Source organism: Lepisosteus oculatus, chromosome 5 (assembly GCF_040954835.1).
Source record: "Lepisosteus oculatus isolate fLepOcu1 chromosome 5, fLepOcu1.hap2, whole genome shotgun sequence".
Taxonomy (NCBI): Eukaryota; Metazoa; Chordata; class Actinopteri; order Semionotiformes; family Lepisosteidae; genus Lepisosteus; species Lepisosteus oculatus.
In genome coordinates this window covers 27,577,715-27,595,262 of record NC_090700.1, presented here as the reverse complement: position 1 = coordinate 27,595,262, position 17,548 = coordinate 27,577,715, and the positions used below count along the sequence as shown (strand labels likewise).

Below are 17,548 nucleotides of genomic sequence, written 5' to 3'. Positions count from 1 at the left end.
AAACAAATTGTAGTGAGAATTCCTTTTAGCTATAAATGCAAATTAATTAGACACTAACCATATAATTAACAGTATATAACTAACAGCTTTTTAACAATGGATGGAAATCAATCATACATATAAATGAAATATATGTGCTTCCTCAATCCTGATACAGTACATTTGAAAATATTTAAATTCACCTTTTTTACTGCAAGTACAAATGTGTGCAGTTTTACCTTTTCAATTTATATTTTACATAAGATTATACAGGAATTCACCTCTCATTTTGGGAATCTGTTTCAAATAGGAAAAAAGCTGAATCCAGACCTTTTCCCACCCACCTTCTAAAAACATTTTTTTTCTTTGAACAGACTAATTGCTAATGTAGTTCAACTCAGCTGGAAGTAATTGTATAGCAGCAACATTTATTAAGACATGGCTTGTTCAAATCTGGCTTAAAAATAAAATACACTAGTTTAAAACTTGATAGAATAAAAACAAGTGGTTTCCCACATCTGACAGACATGTATGCAATAAGTTAATAGATCAATCAGAAGAAAATTTGTTAAAAGTTATTTTTAAACATTACCTATTATAACATTGGCCTTAGGCCCTATCCTTTAAAAGTACCTCTCATCTCTGAGCAATTCTTGACAGCTTAATTTCCCTGACCGGTAAGAATCTCTGGGCACTGAGGGGGTGTATGGCCACATGGAATAGAGCTGAGAATACAGGAGGTAGGGGAGAGTTAATACAAAGGAGGAGAGAGTGAATTCATACTCATTGCAACATTGATTTCTGGCAGTAGTTTTAAAAATCTGTACTATAAATGAATGCTATTGTTAATGAATCAGTGAATAAGTGCTAGTTACCGTCTTGTGGCGTGATGTCATGTAGTGCAGTATGTAGTGTGAGAAATGTGCCTTTGTGTTTTTTGTTGAATATCAGAGGAAAAACCTAATTTGTTTGCCTCAGTGATTATTTTCGTTATGAATATAAAGAGACTTTTTAAATAGTTTACATCTCTGTATATTATCATTATTATATTCCATATCTGTATATTAATGTGTATGTTCAATTGTATACAATTGCACTTTGAATCTAGAACACAATTAAATAACTCAAAATTATTTCTAAAATGTTTACTTAAGTATAGTGTTAGTTGAGTTAAGTGTTCATTTATATACAGCATTTAAAAGTTTGGTCTAAAAAAAAAGGTAATTTAAGGGCCCCAAGGGTCACATTTCCTAAACCTTATCCTAAGGTGTGTTTCCTATGTCAGGTTTACAGGCTTAATGGAATCCCCAGTCTTATCAGTCTGCTTCAAAGCTCCAACCCTCAAATTCAGCAGACAGCTTCTGCAGCCCTTCGCAACCTCGTGTTTAAGGACAGCACCAATAAGCTGGAGGTGAAAAGATGCAGTGGGATTACTGAAGCTGTGAGACTGCTCAGGGATACAGACTGCACTGAGACTCAGAAACAGCTGACAGGTATAATGCAGTTTGCATTATCTTTTGTAGAGAATGGGGAAAACATCCTCTTAAAGCTGGAAATGTTAAAAACACTAATTAGCTGATTATAGGTCATCTGAATCACTATTGTTAAAGATTCCAGTGAAGCTTTATAGTCTTATTGTGTTTTTTTGGTATCAAAAAAAGTATTAAACTAAACAGATAAACACAAGGACTGCATTGTCTGTAAATAATAAACTTTTAGATCCTATGATTCATTGCTGTATTTGATATGATATCTTGTTAGGTTTTGCTAATTGTAAAACATCCTTTAATACTGTATGCTGAATTTTTTCATCCTTCAATAATGTATGCTGAAAATATTTTTTTCCTGTACTATTTAACTCTATTTTTACAGTTCATTATTTGTTTTGAATCTAATATATGTAAAGTGCTCTTACAACAGTGTGAATATGTTGGTCTTCTAGGACATTAACACCTTTAATAAGTACTGTGTTGGTCCTTGAATAACTTAGTTACCAGTAATGATGTAACTTACAAAATCTAATAACTTCTAACTCCACTACTTTTGTTAATATATGTTAATTCAGTAGTTCTCAAACTTTTTGGACCAAGTACCAACCCTGATCAAACCAAAGAATCCAAGTACCACCTACAGGTCATCTTCTCATAGGAACCACAGAAAATCTCAATGACCAACATGAGTGCACATGCGTGCACACGCTCAGATACACATATAATAAATATTATAATAATAAACTTTATTTGATATAGCGCCTTTAAAGGTGGCTTCTTAAAGTGCTTTACAGAAAAAAACAGGAACAACAACAATTAAAAATAAACAGTAAAAAAAGCACCATTTCAGTGAGAGGGGTGAGCGTGTTTAGTCGAGCAAAACAAAGGTGAATTCATTGGTCAAGCCTTGATACAATTTACAATAGAGTCTTACAGATTTTAAATCGTCAGGCATTTTCTTGAAAGCAAAGGTCTCGCGGTGGATGCTGCAATTCATATCTGGAGCAACCTTTCTTAATTCGTGCAACTACACTGCTGTGTCGGCTTGTCATCGCTCTTGCATCATCTGTACAAACTCTGACACATTTTATCCAGTCGATGCCATTCTCTTCGATAAATTAATTCAGAAGCTGAAACATGTGCTCTCCTGTAGTTCCTGTTGGTAGCAGCTTACAGAATAGAAAGTCCTCATGGGACATGCCCTCAAACTTGTATCTAACGTAAACGTGCAAGTTGGCCAAAATAACGACATTTACAGACTCATCTAATAATAATAACATCACTTTATTAACCATTTACAATTTCTTGCATTAAGAATTATCTTTTTGCATACCCCAGCTTGCTCTCCATGAGACACACAGATAGGGAGAGAGCCTGGGGTCAGAGCGCAGGGTCTGCCATTGTATGGCGCCCCTGGAGCAGTTGGGGTTTATGGCCTTGCTCAGGAGCCCAGTGGAGTAGGATTCATCTGCCGGCTGCAGGATTTGAACTGGCAATCTTCCAGCCACAGGCTCAGATCCTTAGCCACAGAGCCACTGCTCCGCCGATGAAAATTAGTGAAAATTAGCTTTTCACTAATTGCAGTGAAAATCATCTGCTCGTCTTAACGCGCTCTATCAGCGTACTTTTGACATCATCCGCCATATCAATAATTCTGAGTGACTGTGTCTTTCGGAGGGGGCAGCAGGTCCCGTTGGGCAGCTTTTTCTCCACACATAATGTGTGTCAGCTCTTTTGCCAATGGTAAACAAAGTTCTTCAGAAATAATGTGGGGCTTACCTGCTTTAGCAATCCGCAAGCTTTCATTGTTCCCCGTTTCCATTTCAGGAATCCGTCTCAGAAGTTAAAAGAAGTTTGCATTTCATGCGCATGGGAGCGAAACACAGAGATGCTCTGTATTTTTCTAAAATTAACCTAGAACAGTTCTTAAATATTTTTCTGTTATCTATCACACTTTCCTATGCTCATAAGATTGCCAGCGTTCGTAGTACACATTTCTATACTTTCTTACTGTGCTTACTACATTGGCATTGTTCCAAAATCCCGCACATTCTCCTACCTCCCTGTTTGCTGGAGCTAACTTTTTTTTAAATACAGTTGGCCACTTACATTCATAGCACGCATTCCAATAGAATGGAATAGAATTATATTGTAGCTCTTGTGTCCACTCAAGTATTAGTGTGCACTGTATCGTAGTACGTAGGCTGTGTATTTGACACAAACTTATTTTATTAAAATAGAAAATATGAAAATCATTCCAATTTTTCAGTGTACACAACAAAGTTCCAGGGTCATATGGCGTACCTCCTGGCGGCGCTCCGCGTACCACAACTGGTATGCATACCACAGTTTGAGAACCACTGTGTTAATTTATTTTACATCTGATTAATTCTAATTTACACAAAAAGAGAATATAAGAGAGGCTGCAAATGAGAGTCTGTTTTGTAGCTAAGTAAATTTAAACTTTCATCCAGATGCTGCTTAAACAGGTCCAGAGTCTGTGTCTCAGCCACTAGATATCTAGATACCCAGAGCTCCTTATGTATAGTACAAAGAGTTTCTAGCTGATATCCCTTCTACTATACACCTGTAATCTTGTTCTAGAGTGCTGCTGAGTCTGAAGTAGTCTCCTTGACCCTTTCTATATCCTTTAGAATTCTAGAATCTATATGCTTGGTCCACATCTCCTCTCAGTCTAGAGAGAAGCGATTCAGTTTCTTTGACCTGTCTGTACATAACAAATCCGTTCAGAGCAGAAACAATTTTTGTTGCTCCCTTTTGAACACATTCTAAAGGTGTAATTCATTCCTGTGGTGCAGTGACATAACTAAACATAACCATCTAAATGAGGTAAAAGTAAAACATTGTAAAACTATAGATTAAATTAGCTTGATGTCAATTTCACATTTTGCACCCAAGCATTCTGTTGTTGTTTATTCCTTCCCTACTTAATTACCAACTTACAAAAGAAGATATTCCTGCTCTGGAATCAGTCCAGACTAGATCAACAACATACATTTTCAGACTCAAAGGAATGTCCTACACTGGCTTAGAGAACTTATTTTTTTATTTTTCAAGCGTCTTATGTTTTTTTTCTTTTTTTCATCCTTCCCTTGAATACGATTACAAGGAGATGTGATCTGAATGTTTTAAATCTTCAAAGGCATCGTCATAATTTCATCTCAATTGACAGATTTCAGAATCACATGTGAAACAAGAGTACATAAGTGGAATATACTAAATGTTTTAAAAACTTAAATGTTTTAAACTAAGGATTGTGAGAGTGTGAAATAAAGTGACCTGTCATATTATTGAAGCTGGTACCCTAGGAGAACCAAAAAATGGCTGAATAACATCCTTGAATCAGTTAGCTACTAGCAACCAAACAGGCTAGACAGATTGGTCTTGTAACTTATTGTCTCGATGAAGACACAATAAAATCTATGCAAACACCCTGGTCCTTTTTATGCATAGCATCCCACATCTAAAAATATGTTGTGTGATATGTATAGAACATACTCATAAGGTGCCGTTTAGGCCATTACTCAAACTTCTCATACACACAGAAATTGCTCTCACATACACACAAAACGCACTCACATTCAGTAGTTTTACCTCACACATACACAGAAAACACTCTTTCACAATGTGAACGTGAGAGGCAAAACTACTTAATGTGAATGTATTTTATGTGTATGTGAGAGGTAAAACTACTGAATGTGGGGTAAAATGGAGAATGTGAGAGCATTTTTTGTGTATTTGAGAGGTGAATTATGGCCAAATGTATGTGGTCCGTCTAAGTGGCACAATGTGATTGGCTGAGAAAATTTATAAACAAGCTTTCTCATTTTCTGCTTCGCTCCAAGATGGGGGAAAGAAATTAACCTCAACCGCAACAAGCACTAAGCCAAGCCGTAGCTTTAATTAATAACATCTTAGCCACACCAGAAGCAGTAGTTTCATTGCCATCGACTACGATGCTCGCGATGAGTGTTCTTCCGTCAATGCAGCATGCACAGGGCCGGTGCCAGGTGAAAACTCTGTAGGGGGCGTCTGCAATTCTGAGGGGGACGGTGATACTTTGGTTAACACGGAGTCGTTGCAACTACTCAAGTAAAATCTCGCAACCATGCCACAGATTAGTGCTTCATGATAGACGATAACGATGTGCAATCTGGTATTTAATGATGAGGTATAATTTCACGTTCATCAGCACTCTCGCGATTATTGTTGCCTGAAGTGACAAAATTTAATATGCGTTCATTTTTACAGATACATTGACGGTAATGAGGTTCTAAATCATTAAGAAAAAATAGTTGTAAAACCAAAATAAAGCAAAAACTTCTATAACTACAATCCTAGTTCTATGATGATTGTAAGTATAAGGAATAATTACTGCAAGGAATTGGTCCAATTGAGCAAACAAGATCGTAATAATGTTGACACCCAATTACATAGACACTATGTAATATGTGCCGTTCCTGGACAGATAGCCTTCCTGCACATCAAACAGTCCAATGTAGTAACTGTGAATTTGGGGTTAGTATAGTTATCTGACCATTGACAAAGTACAACTATATTTAGGGTGCAAGTTAAGTAAGTGAAAGTGTTCAAAAATCCTTTTGTCCGAAACTGAGGGGGTGGGGCAGTTCAGTTGCGGGGGCGACACCCCCGCTTGCCCTCCCATGGTGCTGGGTCTGAGCATGCAACTACCGACGCCGAAATAAATATTTTATTTCGAATTAATGATGGTGGTGCCAAAGCTTGGATGGGAACGTTAGCACCAGTATCAGCTCAGAGACAGTCTGTATTATACAAAGCCCAAAGAAATTACGTTGAAATAAAGTTTCAGCATCGATAATTGCATGATGCGTTGACCGAAGAACACTCATTACAGGCATAACCAATGACAATGAAGCTAATGCTTCTGGTGTGGCTAAGATGTTATTAACTAAAGCTACGACTTGACTTAGTGCTTGTTGCAGTTGGTTGATTTCTTTCATCCATCTTGGAGCACAACAGAAAATGAGAAAGCTTGTTGATAACTTTTTTCAGTTAATCACATTGTGCCTTTTATGTGTATGTGCAAGGTAAAACAACTGAAGGTGAGAATGTTTTGTGTGTGTATGAGAGGTAAAGTTTGAATAATGGCCTAAACAGCACCTAATACATACTTCTACTTTGCACTTGTCAGTGTTAAATTTCATTTGCCAATTGTCTGCCCAAACCAAATGTTAATCTTTTTGTAAATCCCTTTTTCCCTTCTCTGTTTACCACTTCTCTCTATTTTTTTAATCATCTGGATATTTAACTAGTTTTTAGCTTACTGTTCCAAAATCTAAATCACTGACACAGTTTAGGAGGACTAATGGAACTCTGTGAATTACTATAGCTATCCACTACTAAGATCAGTGAATTTGGAGGTTGTATCCCTTAAGATGAATCTGTGTTTTCTATTTACATGTTCAGTTCATGTGCATGGATTATCTTGGATTTACTGTACTGTATATGGCTTTTTATTTTATACTCAACTTTTTATAGATGTTTTTGTTGAAAGCTTCTGAAAATCCAAATATATTCCACATGTTTTAGAGCTGACGGCAGAGTGCTGCAGTGCTTAGAGTAGCAGTCTTGTATCACTAGGGCTCTGGCTTCAACTGGGGCATTACAGTATCTGTGTGAACCTTATATGTTCTCTGTTTGTATGGATGGATAATTTAAAGCAGAGGTGACAGAGTCATTCCTTGGAGCTCATAATGTTTCCTGTTTGTTTTGCCAATCCAAGAATCATGTTTGGTAAAATCTTTTACAAATGATTAATCAAAACATTAGCTTCATTAAAGGTATCTGTAAAATGCCTGGTTAGAATTTTACAATTATTAAGATGCTTAAATACTTACACCAACCTTTTAACTGAGAGCTTGGATGGGACATAAACCCAGACAACATTTTACCCTCCAGGACTTCAGTCTCTATCATCTATTCTTGCTGTTTATTCAAGGCATTGAATAAAGAAATTTACAAATGAGAAGAAGTCATCATCTAAAGAAGAAGCCCATCTAGCACATTTTGTTTTATTAATTGGGTTAGTTAGATCTAAATATTCTAAATCGGCATTAGTTGTCTTTATATTTTATAATTATTGCTAGTTCAGTCTTTTTCCATAAAAGTACCAAACTGATTGGTCTGTAATTTCCTGATTCAGTTTTTTTAACCCATTTTGTAATTGTAATTATTAAATTTGCAATTCTCCAATCTATAGATCTATCCCATCCTTTGTGACAGTTGAAATATTCCAGTTAAAGATCCATGGATAACATTCCTTGTTATATTAAGTACAAATAGGGAAATACTGTCAGGCTTCAGTATTTTATTGGTTTTAAAATCTCCTAGACCCTGTAATACTTTAAAGTCAATTATGTTAAAATTGCTTGTTACCGAACTCTCTCTGTAACCTGAGGCATGTCATGACATCTTTTGTTTGACATCTTTTAGTGTTGTCAGGGCAAAACAATTGTTATATTATGTGTCATAGATAGTTGGTTAAAATATTTAAAATAGTGTACATGACTATAGAGTGTATTTCAAAATGTCATTCTAACTAGAGAAAACGGACAAATTCTAACAAATGTTGCCCAGCCAATAAATGGGTTCATTTTATAAATATATTTCATATGCTGTATCTTCATAGGGGAGATCTTTGGCATTTGCCAAATTTAAAGCTATATCAAAAAGGCCATATTGTAATGTTACTGCTTTATAGCCCAATGTTTTTTAAAGTTATAAAACTATTAAAATCAGTACCAACATTAGGCAAATACAAAGCAATTTAACATTCACTCAGAATAAATTGCTTCAGTCCTCACTTCTCTGATTTGATTGTCTGAATTTATTTTCAGGCCTCCTGTGGAACTTGTCTTCAGCAGATGAGCTTAAGCCTGAGCTGATCAAAACTGCTCTTCCAGTGCTTACAGAAAATATTGTGGTGCCCTTTGCTGGATCAGCAGAGCAGATGACCAGTGTCAATAGCAATATGGACCCAGAAATGTTCTACAACGCCACAGGCTGTCTTAGGTGAGAACCTAAGTGATTCTTGTGCCACATACAATGTCACGTATAACAACAAATCATATTTTTTCACCACATCACATTACCACTTACAGTGGCCTGTACCCTACCTCAGGTAGCATAGGTGCAAAACACAATGGGATACACCCTGGACTGGACACCATCTCTGGGCACAGACTTGCACACACTTGCACACACTTATACCAGAGCTAGTTCCCACAGAGAACACAACTACAAAGAACACACTCCATGTAGATAGCACCACAGGAATTGAACCCAGGGACCCAGCATTGAAAAGCAGCAATGTTAACCACCATGCTGCCCACAACATATTTATTTTAAGATGGAATTTTACAGTGGTGTATGAAGAGCAGGATCTAATTACTGAATATAGTTCATTTTTTTAAACACTGCTTTAACATATCAGGTTATATATTATTTTCTTACATGAAATTCTATATTAAAAAAGCATTTCCTTAGACAAATGGAAAATTCCAAAATAAACGGGAGATTAATTCCATGTGATTTTGAAAGATAGGATTTCCAGAGAAAAACTTTAAAATATCTCGGGCTTATATGTGACACATCCAGTAAAAGCCCCTAGTCAGGATGCATTCTGCTCTCTATAGCAGAAGTTGGCAAGTTCAAATGCAGGCTATGACCATTTTTGTAAATTCTACAAATCATTTGGATTTGAAATATGAACTCTGTTCTTTTATATATTAATTTTAAATACTATAGATTTTCTTATAAATTTGCAGAGAATATAGCACAACTTTAGCATGCATTGAATTACATGTTTTTCTTAGATGACTTCACATGCTGGTGATGTCTCATTTACAGAAAAAGAGTAACCTTATTGTTGACAGTGGATCAAGTCAGATTTGATCCACTGTCTCTCAACCACCTCCCATTCCTCAGAACTGTACACGAACAATTTTCAACCTGGGCCTCTACCTAAAGATTTCCCTATGACATCTGACAGAGTAGGATTTCTAGTTGTGGAGTCACAAGTATGTCAGTGGGTGATTTATTTTTTTAAAGGTATTAGTTTCACACTTCATTAGTTAAACACAATTCTGTTTCTCTAGTGCAGTACAAGTAGCTCTGTGACAATTATTTCCTTTCTTTCATCACTTTCATCTTGCTAGTTTACTTTAGGCTTATAACTATCAAAACAATTTTAGCTTTCTTGAATATAGTATACCTGAAAGAAGCTGCTGAAAGCTCAAGAACCGATTAAACATTCATTTGAAGCAGCTTCTTGTTTTTTTCTAAAAGTTTCTAAAAATTCTTTATCCTTAATTATCCTGAAAGATTAAATCAAATCTTTATAATAAAAGAACAGTTGTTTGGTATTATATAAAGTATTATTGACACAAGAATCTTATCCAGCTGTTTTTTGAAGCAAGATGGGGCATCAGTATTTTAAAACATGGCTAGGTAGCTTGTTCCACAACCCCTTGTACGAAGAAGTGCCTGCTGCTAGCAGTTTTAAATGCACTTCTGTATACTTTTCACTTCTGTTGTCTGCTTCATGTTAATTCTGAAAAAGTCCACTGGTTTGACTTTGTCAATCTCCTTGAAAATAAGTTCAGGTGGGTAGCTGCATCAGCATGCGTAGGCTGCAAAGGAACAAGTAATAGGATTATTCCATGCTGAAAAAAGAAGAAAGAAAACACGTTTTGGCCATGGAGCCTTCTTCAGGTGTGAGAAAGACAGGGCAGTAAGCAAAGGTAATGTAGCAGGAGAACAAAAGCTGGGAGAGAGGAGGGGTGAGTGGCCAATCATGTAGTGTGAAGTCAGGATAGGTGAAGAGAGGTGTGAAATGAAACTTACAATGAATAGAGAGAATTTAGAAGAACATAGTCTGTCTTTGAGAGAAGGGGAAAGGTGTGATCCCAGCTGCAGGATAATTTTAGTTTTGGTAGTCTTTCTGATGTTGGAATTAGGAAAACCAGCTTTGAGAACCTAAACAGAGAGATTAGTGTGATCATGGCTGTCAGAGATGAAATGAGAAACAATAGGCTTGGAGAAATCTTTAATCTTCTTGGAGAAATCTTTAGTTTTCACAGCCCTAACCTAATACAGCCCTTCACAGCCCTAATCCTCTTTGAGGATTATATGTACTTATACAAGGTTCCCTAGCTGTCTTCTCTGTTCAAGACTAAAATGGTTAAATTATTTCAGACTGTCTGTGTAGGACATTCTCTAAAGTCATAAAATAAATCTGGTTTCTCTTCTCCGGACTGAATTCAGAGCATTGTGTAAAATTGTGTTACACAATTTTAATACAACATAATTCAGGTGGGTAGCTGCGTCAGCATGTGTAGGCTGCAAAGGAACAAGTAATAGGTTTATTCCATCCTGAAAAAAAGAAGAAAGAAAACACAATGTTTCGGCCGTGGAGCCTTCTTCGGGTGTGGTTTAATACAACATGCCTTGATTTGAATTATAAACTTTTGATTTTATTATCCTAACACTTTGTTAGCCTTTTTTGCTAATAATAAAGTCAACATAAACTGTTGAGTCTTTCATAAGCATCCTCTTCTAACTAAGTGTTTCCCCTTTTGTATTTATAATTTATTTTTTTCTTGTCTACATTAAACATCATCTGCCAAGTGTCTGCCCAGTCTTGGAATTTTATCAAGACCTCCCTTTTCTGAATCTATGATTATTAAGGTATTTTTCCACATAGAAGATCCTTTCATTCATTTATAATAATTGTTTCCAAACCCACGTAATTATATGTCTATAATTAGTTGATCAGTCCTTTTAAAAATGTTTTTTGTAATTTTTTTAAACCATTTTATGAAGCACTTCCTTTTCCATAATATTTTTCATTTGTTTGTAATTGACATGTTTGTACAGATGGCCTTTGTCATGGAAAGTTTCCAGTGGCAAAGGAACCCGAAACATTTCTGCACACCTGCCCTATGTGTTTTGTTTTTGGATACGTTATCTGTAGTTGTTAATGTCACAATGTAGGAAGAATACAAGATCATCTATGGAGATTGCCAGTTCCATCACTGATTATACTTAGTTGCTGAATCTAAGCAAAAAGGCCAAATTACAACCAGAGAAAGGGTTTTGTACGGACTCTACTGTGTAGAGAAGTCAAAACTTGCCAAAATTGATAAGGTTAGACTACTTTATCTTCAGTGCACATATTCTATAGTATATACTATTCGGAGACACCATTGACATAAAGTGTAGCTGCTGTAGTATATTTTATATATCATGACAATACTGTTTTTCTAAATTTTGAGTAATTGTTTCAAACATCTGAAGTGATATATGTGCTCTTAATTTATCTTTGCCTTTCCTGCAACAGAAACCTAAGCTCTGCACAACAGGGTGAACGCCAAACCATGAGGAACTGCCGTGGATTGGTTGACTCTCTGATGAGCTATGTTCAGGCCTGTGTGAGCGCCGACAGGCCAGATGACAAGGTGGGCTAGGATGACAACTGGCATTTAAGTTATCAAGTTAAGGGGCTTTCCACATTTAGTAGAATTTGTAAGTGCACACACCTCCAAATAACATAATGCCCAAAAAACATAGTTCTCAATTTAGTGAAAAATTTGTTTAGTTCTATGGCCCACTTCCATCACCATGTTATTCAGACCAAGTTTGTGACAAGTTACACAACTTCTGTTATTTCTGCAAAACTAAAAATCTAAAATGCATGCAAGGAATAACCCATCTATCAAAATATAAGTAAGATAATGCAGGTGGTAAGCTTTTTGTAAGGCTAGTGATAAGATGAGGAGATTCTTCACAGCAGTCTGATTTAGCACAATCTTTGTACAAATTTTTATCCATATGTAATAGCTAAGCTTATTTTTTGCATTTTTTATTTAAGGAAGAGGTTAAGTAGATGTACTGTGTAACAAATATCCCAATTAAACAAAGAATCTTATATAATTATGAACCATAATTCTTAAAATATCATAGTTGTGGAGATTATACACTGCATACAGTACATTTCTTTTCTTTTTAAACTGATATGGTTGAAATATCTAATTTTACAACTGTATAAAATAAATGTGCAACAATGTACAGTGCATGTATAATGGATTGTAAAGTGAAGACCTGAAATGCAGGTTAGATGGGCTCTAAGGTTAGTGTAAGTATCACCTGTAAACTCAACTTGAAGAATTAATTAGGCAAAACATCAATCACTGTGATCATAAGTTAAAAACAGATCACTTTTCCTAATTAACATAATAACATAACTCAAATTATCCAAAGGCTAGTTTAAATGGATATCATGTGATGAAAAAAACACTGAAAATATGCAACATCATTTATAATGCACACTGTAAGCATGGCTGTCACCTAAGTTTGGAGTTGTTTCATAAATAATTGTCAGTTTTTTCATTCTTTTTATAAAATTTGATGATTTTAATCTTATTCTGTAAAAACTTATTCTGTATTTGGAAACTATTTGGATTTATCTCAAATGTCAACATTTTTGTGTTGCGTTAGCTATTTTAATTACTCCTAGTATTATTGGAGCAAGTCTTCAAAGTCCTAGCAATAATTCATTGTTTCAATTGTCTGGATTTCAAATATCTTGAAATGCTTGAGTAAATTTAGTTAAAGTTTTGTAAATGTACTGTAGTTACATTTTACCTATTGAAAAAATTCATTGCTCCTGAGTAAAGAACTGTAAATGTTCATGTTGTTTGGCAAAGCCTTAGAATTTACTTCATAACTGGTCAAACCACATTAAGGCTTGATAACATCTGTGTCTACCCATTAAAAGTGTTCATGGCACTGCTGTGTGCAAAACTTTTTCACGCAATACATCTCTCTTTTCCACAAAACTGTTGCCTGCTTCTCTGTTTCTCAGTAAAACCTTGCTATACAACTGTTATTAAAAATTAAAGTGCCATGACAATTGCTACAATAATAACTGTAAATTAAGTTTTTATTTCCTGGCAACCCAGTGAAAATCATGTAATATACAGTATATGTGACAAAGCAAAGCGTTAAGTACAAATTTTGGATAAACAGATCTTTTTATCCACTGGCTGAATCAAGAGAGGACTTGAATGTTCCTTAAGAAAAACTGATATTGCAAAAATGTATTATAATTGCCTACTTTAAGATTGATTCTGTTTATACAGTATTTGCGCATACATATGTGTTGCATAAACTGGTTGCAACGATTTTCAAAAATAGTTCTTCATCTTATTTCTTTGATGTACAGTACTTTAAGTTAAGATGAGGAAAGTCTTGGGACTTGGAAGATCACCTATAATTCTTAATCATTCTTAATAAATATTATGTTTTCTCTAGTGTAAAGCTTATCATTTGTTGAATATCAAAAGAGTAAAATAAATCTAAAATTATCTTAAAGTGAAAAAAAATAAAATACATGTTTTTGCATATTCACATTGTCTTTTGCAAAATTTGCACATTTCAACTTTTACAGTTATTCTCAGAAAATCCGGGGCAAATTTTTTTGTCTCTGGAGCAAAAACAATGAAAATGTCTCTGCCACTATGCAAATCTAAATTGGAGAGACTGTGGGATTTTAAGACAGAAAGCAGGCTTCTCATCAAACACTGTCATTTTGTGTTTTGATTAAGTTTGCTGGGTGGAGCTGCATGTGTTTTGTACAGTTAATGGCTGTGCCTATTGAGCTTATTGCTGGCTGTCTATTTCTGGGTTTAATATTTTCTCTCCTCATTCTTGGCTCAGTCTGTGGAGAACTGTGTGTGCATCCTGCATAACCTAACGTATCAGCTGGAGACTGAGGCCCCCAGCAGCTTCACCACAATCAATGCTCTTGCCAGTTCACCTACCAGAGACATGGCCAGCAAAAATTCTTCAGCAGTTGGCTGTTTCAGTGGTCAAAGCAGCAAGATTGAGCAGGACATGGTAAGAGATGTTATATCTAATATATATCCAAAGTTGTTTACACAAGTACAGGCTTAAATGTCTGCAGTACTGTAACTTTTTATTTCATGGTCACAATATTACACCTACTGTATTTTCAGCATAATCTCCCTTTACAGGAAAACAGTATATTCCACAAGATTTTCCTTAGTTGCCTGACAATTCAGACTTAAAATAGTCACTAGTGAATATACACACTTCAGATGTTGTTGTTGTTGTTCTGTTTCCGGTTCCTACTTGTAGACCAGTTTGTGATCCAAGTTTGTGTTCATCATGTTGTCAATTATCAATTTTGTCCCTCCACTGTATAGTTGATTAGAGGTGCTATAATGTTTGCAACATAAGACAGTGACCTTGGGCATTGGCCAATATTAATATAGTCTAGATTAAAAAGGACCAAGAAGCAAGTCTTTGTTCATGCAGAAGAAATGTAATATAAAGAAAAAAAATCTTGTCAAGCTAACAGAATTATATAAATACGCATGTATATACCTGTATACAGTGACAATCCCTTAGGATATTACAGCCTTCATGTCTTCCAAGCTACTGCATTCTTTAACTTATTTAAGAAGGCATCAGTGTGATAGTCAAGTTCTGAGCAACAGAAGTAAAACATGGAAATGAATGCTCACTTTAGTGCAAATCATCCAAATGTTTTATTTTTGAAGGAAATCAGGTCTTTAAAAAAACATGCTTATCAGAATGCAATAACTATCACATTTAAATGAACCATTCTTTTGCAAGAGCAAGACCTTTTAAACAACCTGAGGCACGTGCTGGCTCAGATTGTTGATTGACTGATTGGCCAAACACTGAGAATAGGAATGTCTGTGCTTTCTTATATTGGCCTTTCCACCCTGGGGACCACACACATGCTTCACCAGGAGGTCCTCAGTATGACCTCAGCAGCATGGTCCTCAATGTGTACAGGTGCATCCCTACTGGGCATGACCAGCTGATTTACATTATTGTGCACTGGAAGTATCCACATCACTAATGTTGATGTAGAACTTCTCTTATATCAGTTATCGAGTATTTTTCACGTGACTGCAAAGAAAAGTGACTCTTCAAAAGCAGAGTTAAACACCATTGACATGCCTCCATAATGAAAACTTACCTAGAAAGTGGGGATAACAACACTTAAACATTCTGTTAGATTTAGAGATTTTTAATTAGACATGCTAGAGAGTTAGATTTAGATTTCATTATATATGAGTGTATTGCCTATGTAATATTGAGCAATATAGTTAAAATTATAATTAAAAGAAATTTTGTTAATAAAAGTAGCACAGCAGTCATCAAATGTAATAAGAACAAGTAAAGGTTTATTCCATGCTGAAAAAAAAAAAAGAAACATAACGTTTCATCTGTGGAGCCTCCTTCAGGTCCTTCTTCAGACAGCTTCACATTTGAAACATTGTTTCTTTTCTTCTCTTTTCAGCATGAAATAAACCTTTACTTGTTCCTTTTCAGTCTACACATGCTGACACAGCTACCTAGTTGAAATTTAATTATACAGTGTAGTACTTATTTTTCTAAAAACTGCTTTATAAATAGTTAAATCATTTCTACTGATAGATGAGATGACTGAATATATAGATGTTACAATTACATGCATGGAGACTGCTCCAACATGTTAAGGAACAGCGGTGCTTTCTGATAAAAATATAGTTGCAGGAAGTAGGTACTGTAGGAGGTTTTGGTGATAATCTTGTGAAAATACCTGTTGGGCATGGCTATGTGTTTATTTGCTGTGTTTTCAATTGCTTCCAAGTCACATCTCATGTTGATTGATATTTTACAACTTGACTTGCAAAGTTGTGTCCAAATTGATGCACCTTATGGGTGTACATTAAACTGAATAACATGCTTACTGCTAAAATACCCATTAAATATCCAATCTTTAAAGAGGTAACTTCCAGGTGTACAGTATTGTTTGTGTTTCATTTATTTTCTATGTTTTGAAGGGATGGCATTGTAATAAGAACAGTAAAGAGGTGTGTCACCAATTCATTTTTTTAAGTTAGTAAATGAATTGTTATATGTTCCCAAAACAGTCAGAAGATGAGAGCATAAGTAATGTTGCTTTCAGAAGAGCATGATTTTATACCCAACAATTAAGGTTCCATTTCTGGGAAAGTTAATCTCTTTAAAAGAAAGATTTACTTTTATTTCTGGCATTGTTAGGAGCATATAATAAGAGTTAAGGGAAGATATTAAATAAGTAAGTTTGTGCTTTTTAAAAAATAAAATCAAATATGAATGGAAATATGTCTATTTGCAGATTTTTGTATTTCAAAGAAAATGTAGACTCTTAACTCTGTGCTGTAGGGTTTTTAGAAGAAGTGTTGTGTAAAGTGATGTAAAGCTATTTAGTGCAGAAGTATTCTGTCTGCATTCTAAATATAAAACAAAAAATATTTTCCTCTCTATCAAGAATACATTTGACTATCCAGTGATGGAGGACAACAATCCTAAGGGAGTGGGCTGGCTCTTCCATTCCAAAGCCATGCAGATGTATCTGTCCCTTCTGCAGAACAGCAACAAGGACTCAACTCTTGAGGCCTGCGCTGGAGCTCTCCAGAATCTTACTGCCAACAAGGGAATAGTAAGAAAGGGGTTTGTGGGTTGCTATATGATCTGTAGAAAAAATGTGTTCTGTGGCACCTAGCTACACAAGAGCACTGGGAAATTCTAAACACATTTCTCTTTCTGAGGTGTCCAATGTAATGAGCCAGACAATTGTGCAGAAACTGAATGGACTACCAGAGATCGCTCGGCTGCTTCAGTCATCTAACCCCAGCCTGCAGAAAACTGCCAGCTCTCTGCTGGGGAATATGTCCCGGACCCCAGGCCTACAAACCACCATGGGTGAGTCTCTCAGCTTTTGAGATGGGGACAGTATCAAGAGGAGAACACATTTTGCCAAGAAAAGACCAAGAAAAAAAGGCTTTTGTCAAATTCTGTTCCCCTTCTTTTGTGTAAAAGTCACCTTTATCTTTCTTTTGTGTAGCTATATGAGTACACAATTTTATTAAATTCAGACAAGAAATACAATAATAGACTACATAATTTGAAAAATGTAAAATCTACACAGTCTT

At 35.5% G+C, this 17,548-nt stretch overlaps 1 protein-coding gene across 1 annotated transcript in view; it reads left to right on the top strand.

The window, feature by feature from the left end:
- Positions 1–17,548, top strand: part of LOC102695715 (plakophilin-1) — a 51,375-nt gene that overhangs the window by 17,256 nt on the left and 16,571 nt on the right. The window contains exons 5-10 of the mRNA XM_006628329.3: positions 1,265–1,472; positions 8,369–8,543; positions 11,872–11,989; positions 14,250–14,429; positions 16,885–17,055; positions 17,165–17,318. Of these exons, the coding sequence (XP_006628392.3) occupies positions 1,265–1,472; positions 8,369–8,543; positions 11,872–11,989; positions 14,250–14,429; positions 16,885–17,055; positions 17,165–17,318 (1,006 nt within the window). The remainder of the gene's footprint in view (positions 1–1,264; positions 1,473–8,368; positions 8,544–11,871; positions 11,990–14,249; positions 14,430–16,884; positions 17,056–17,164; positions 17,319–17,548) is intronic.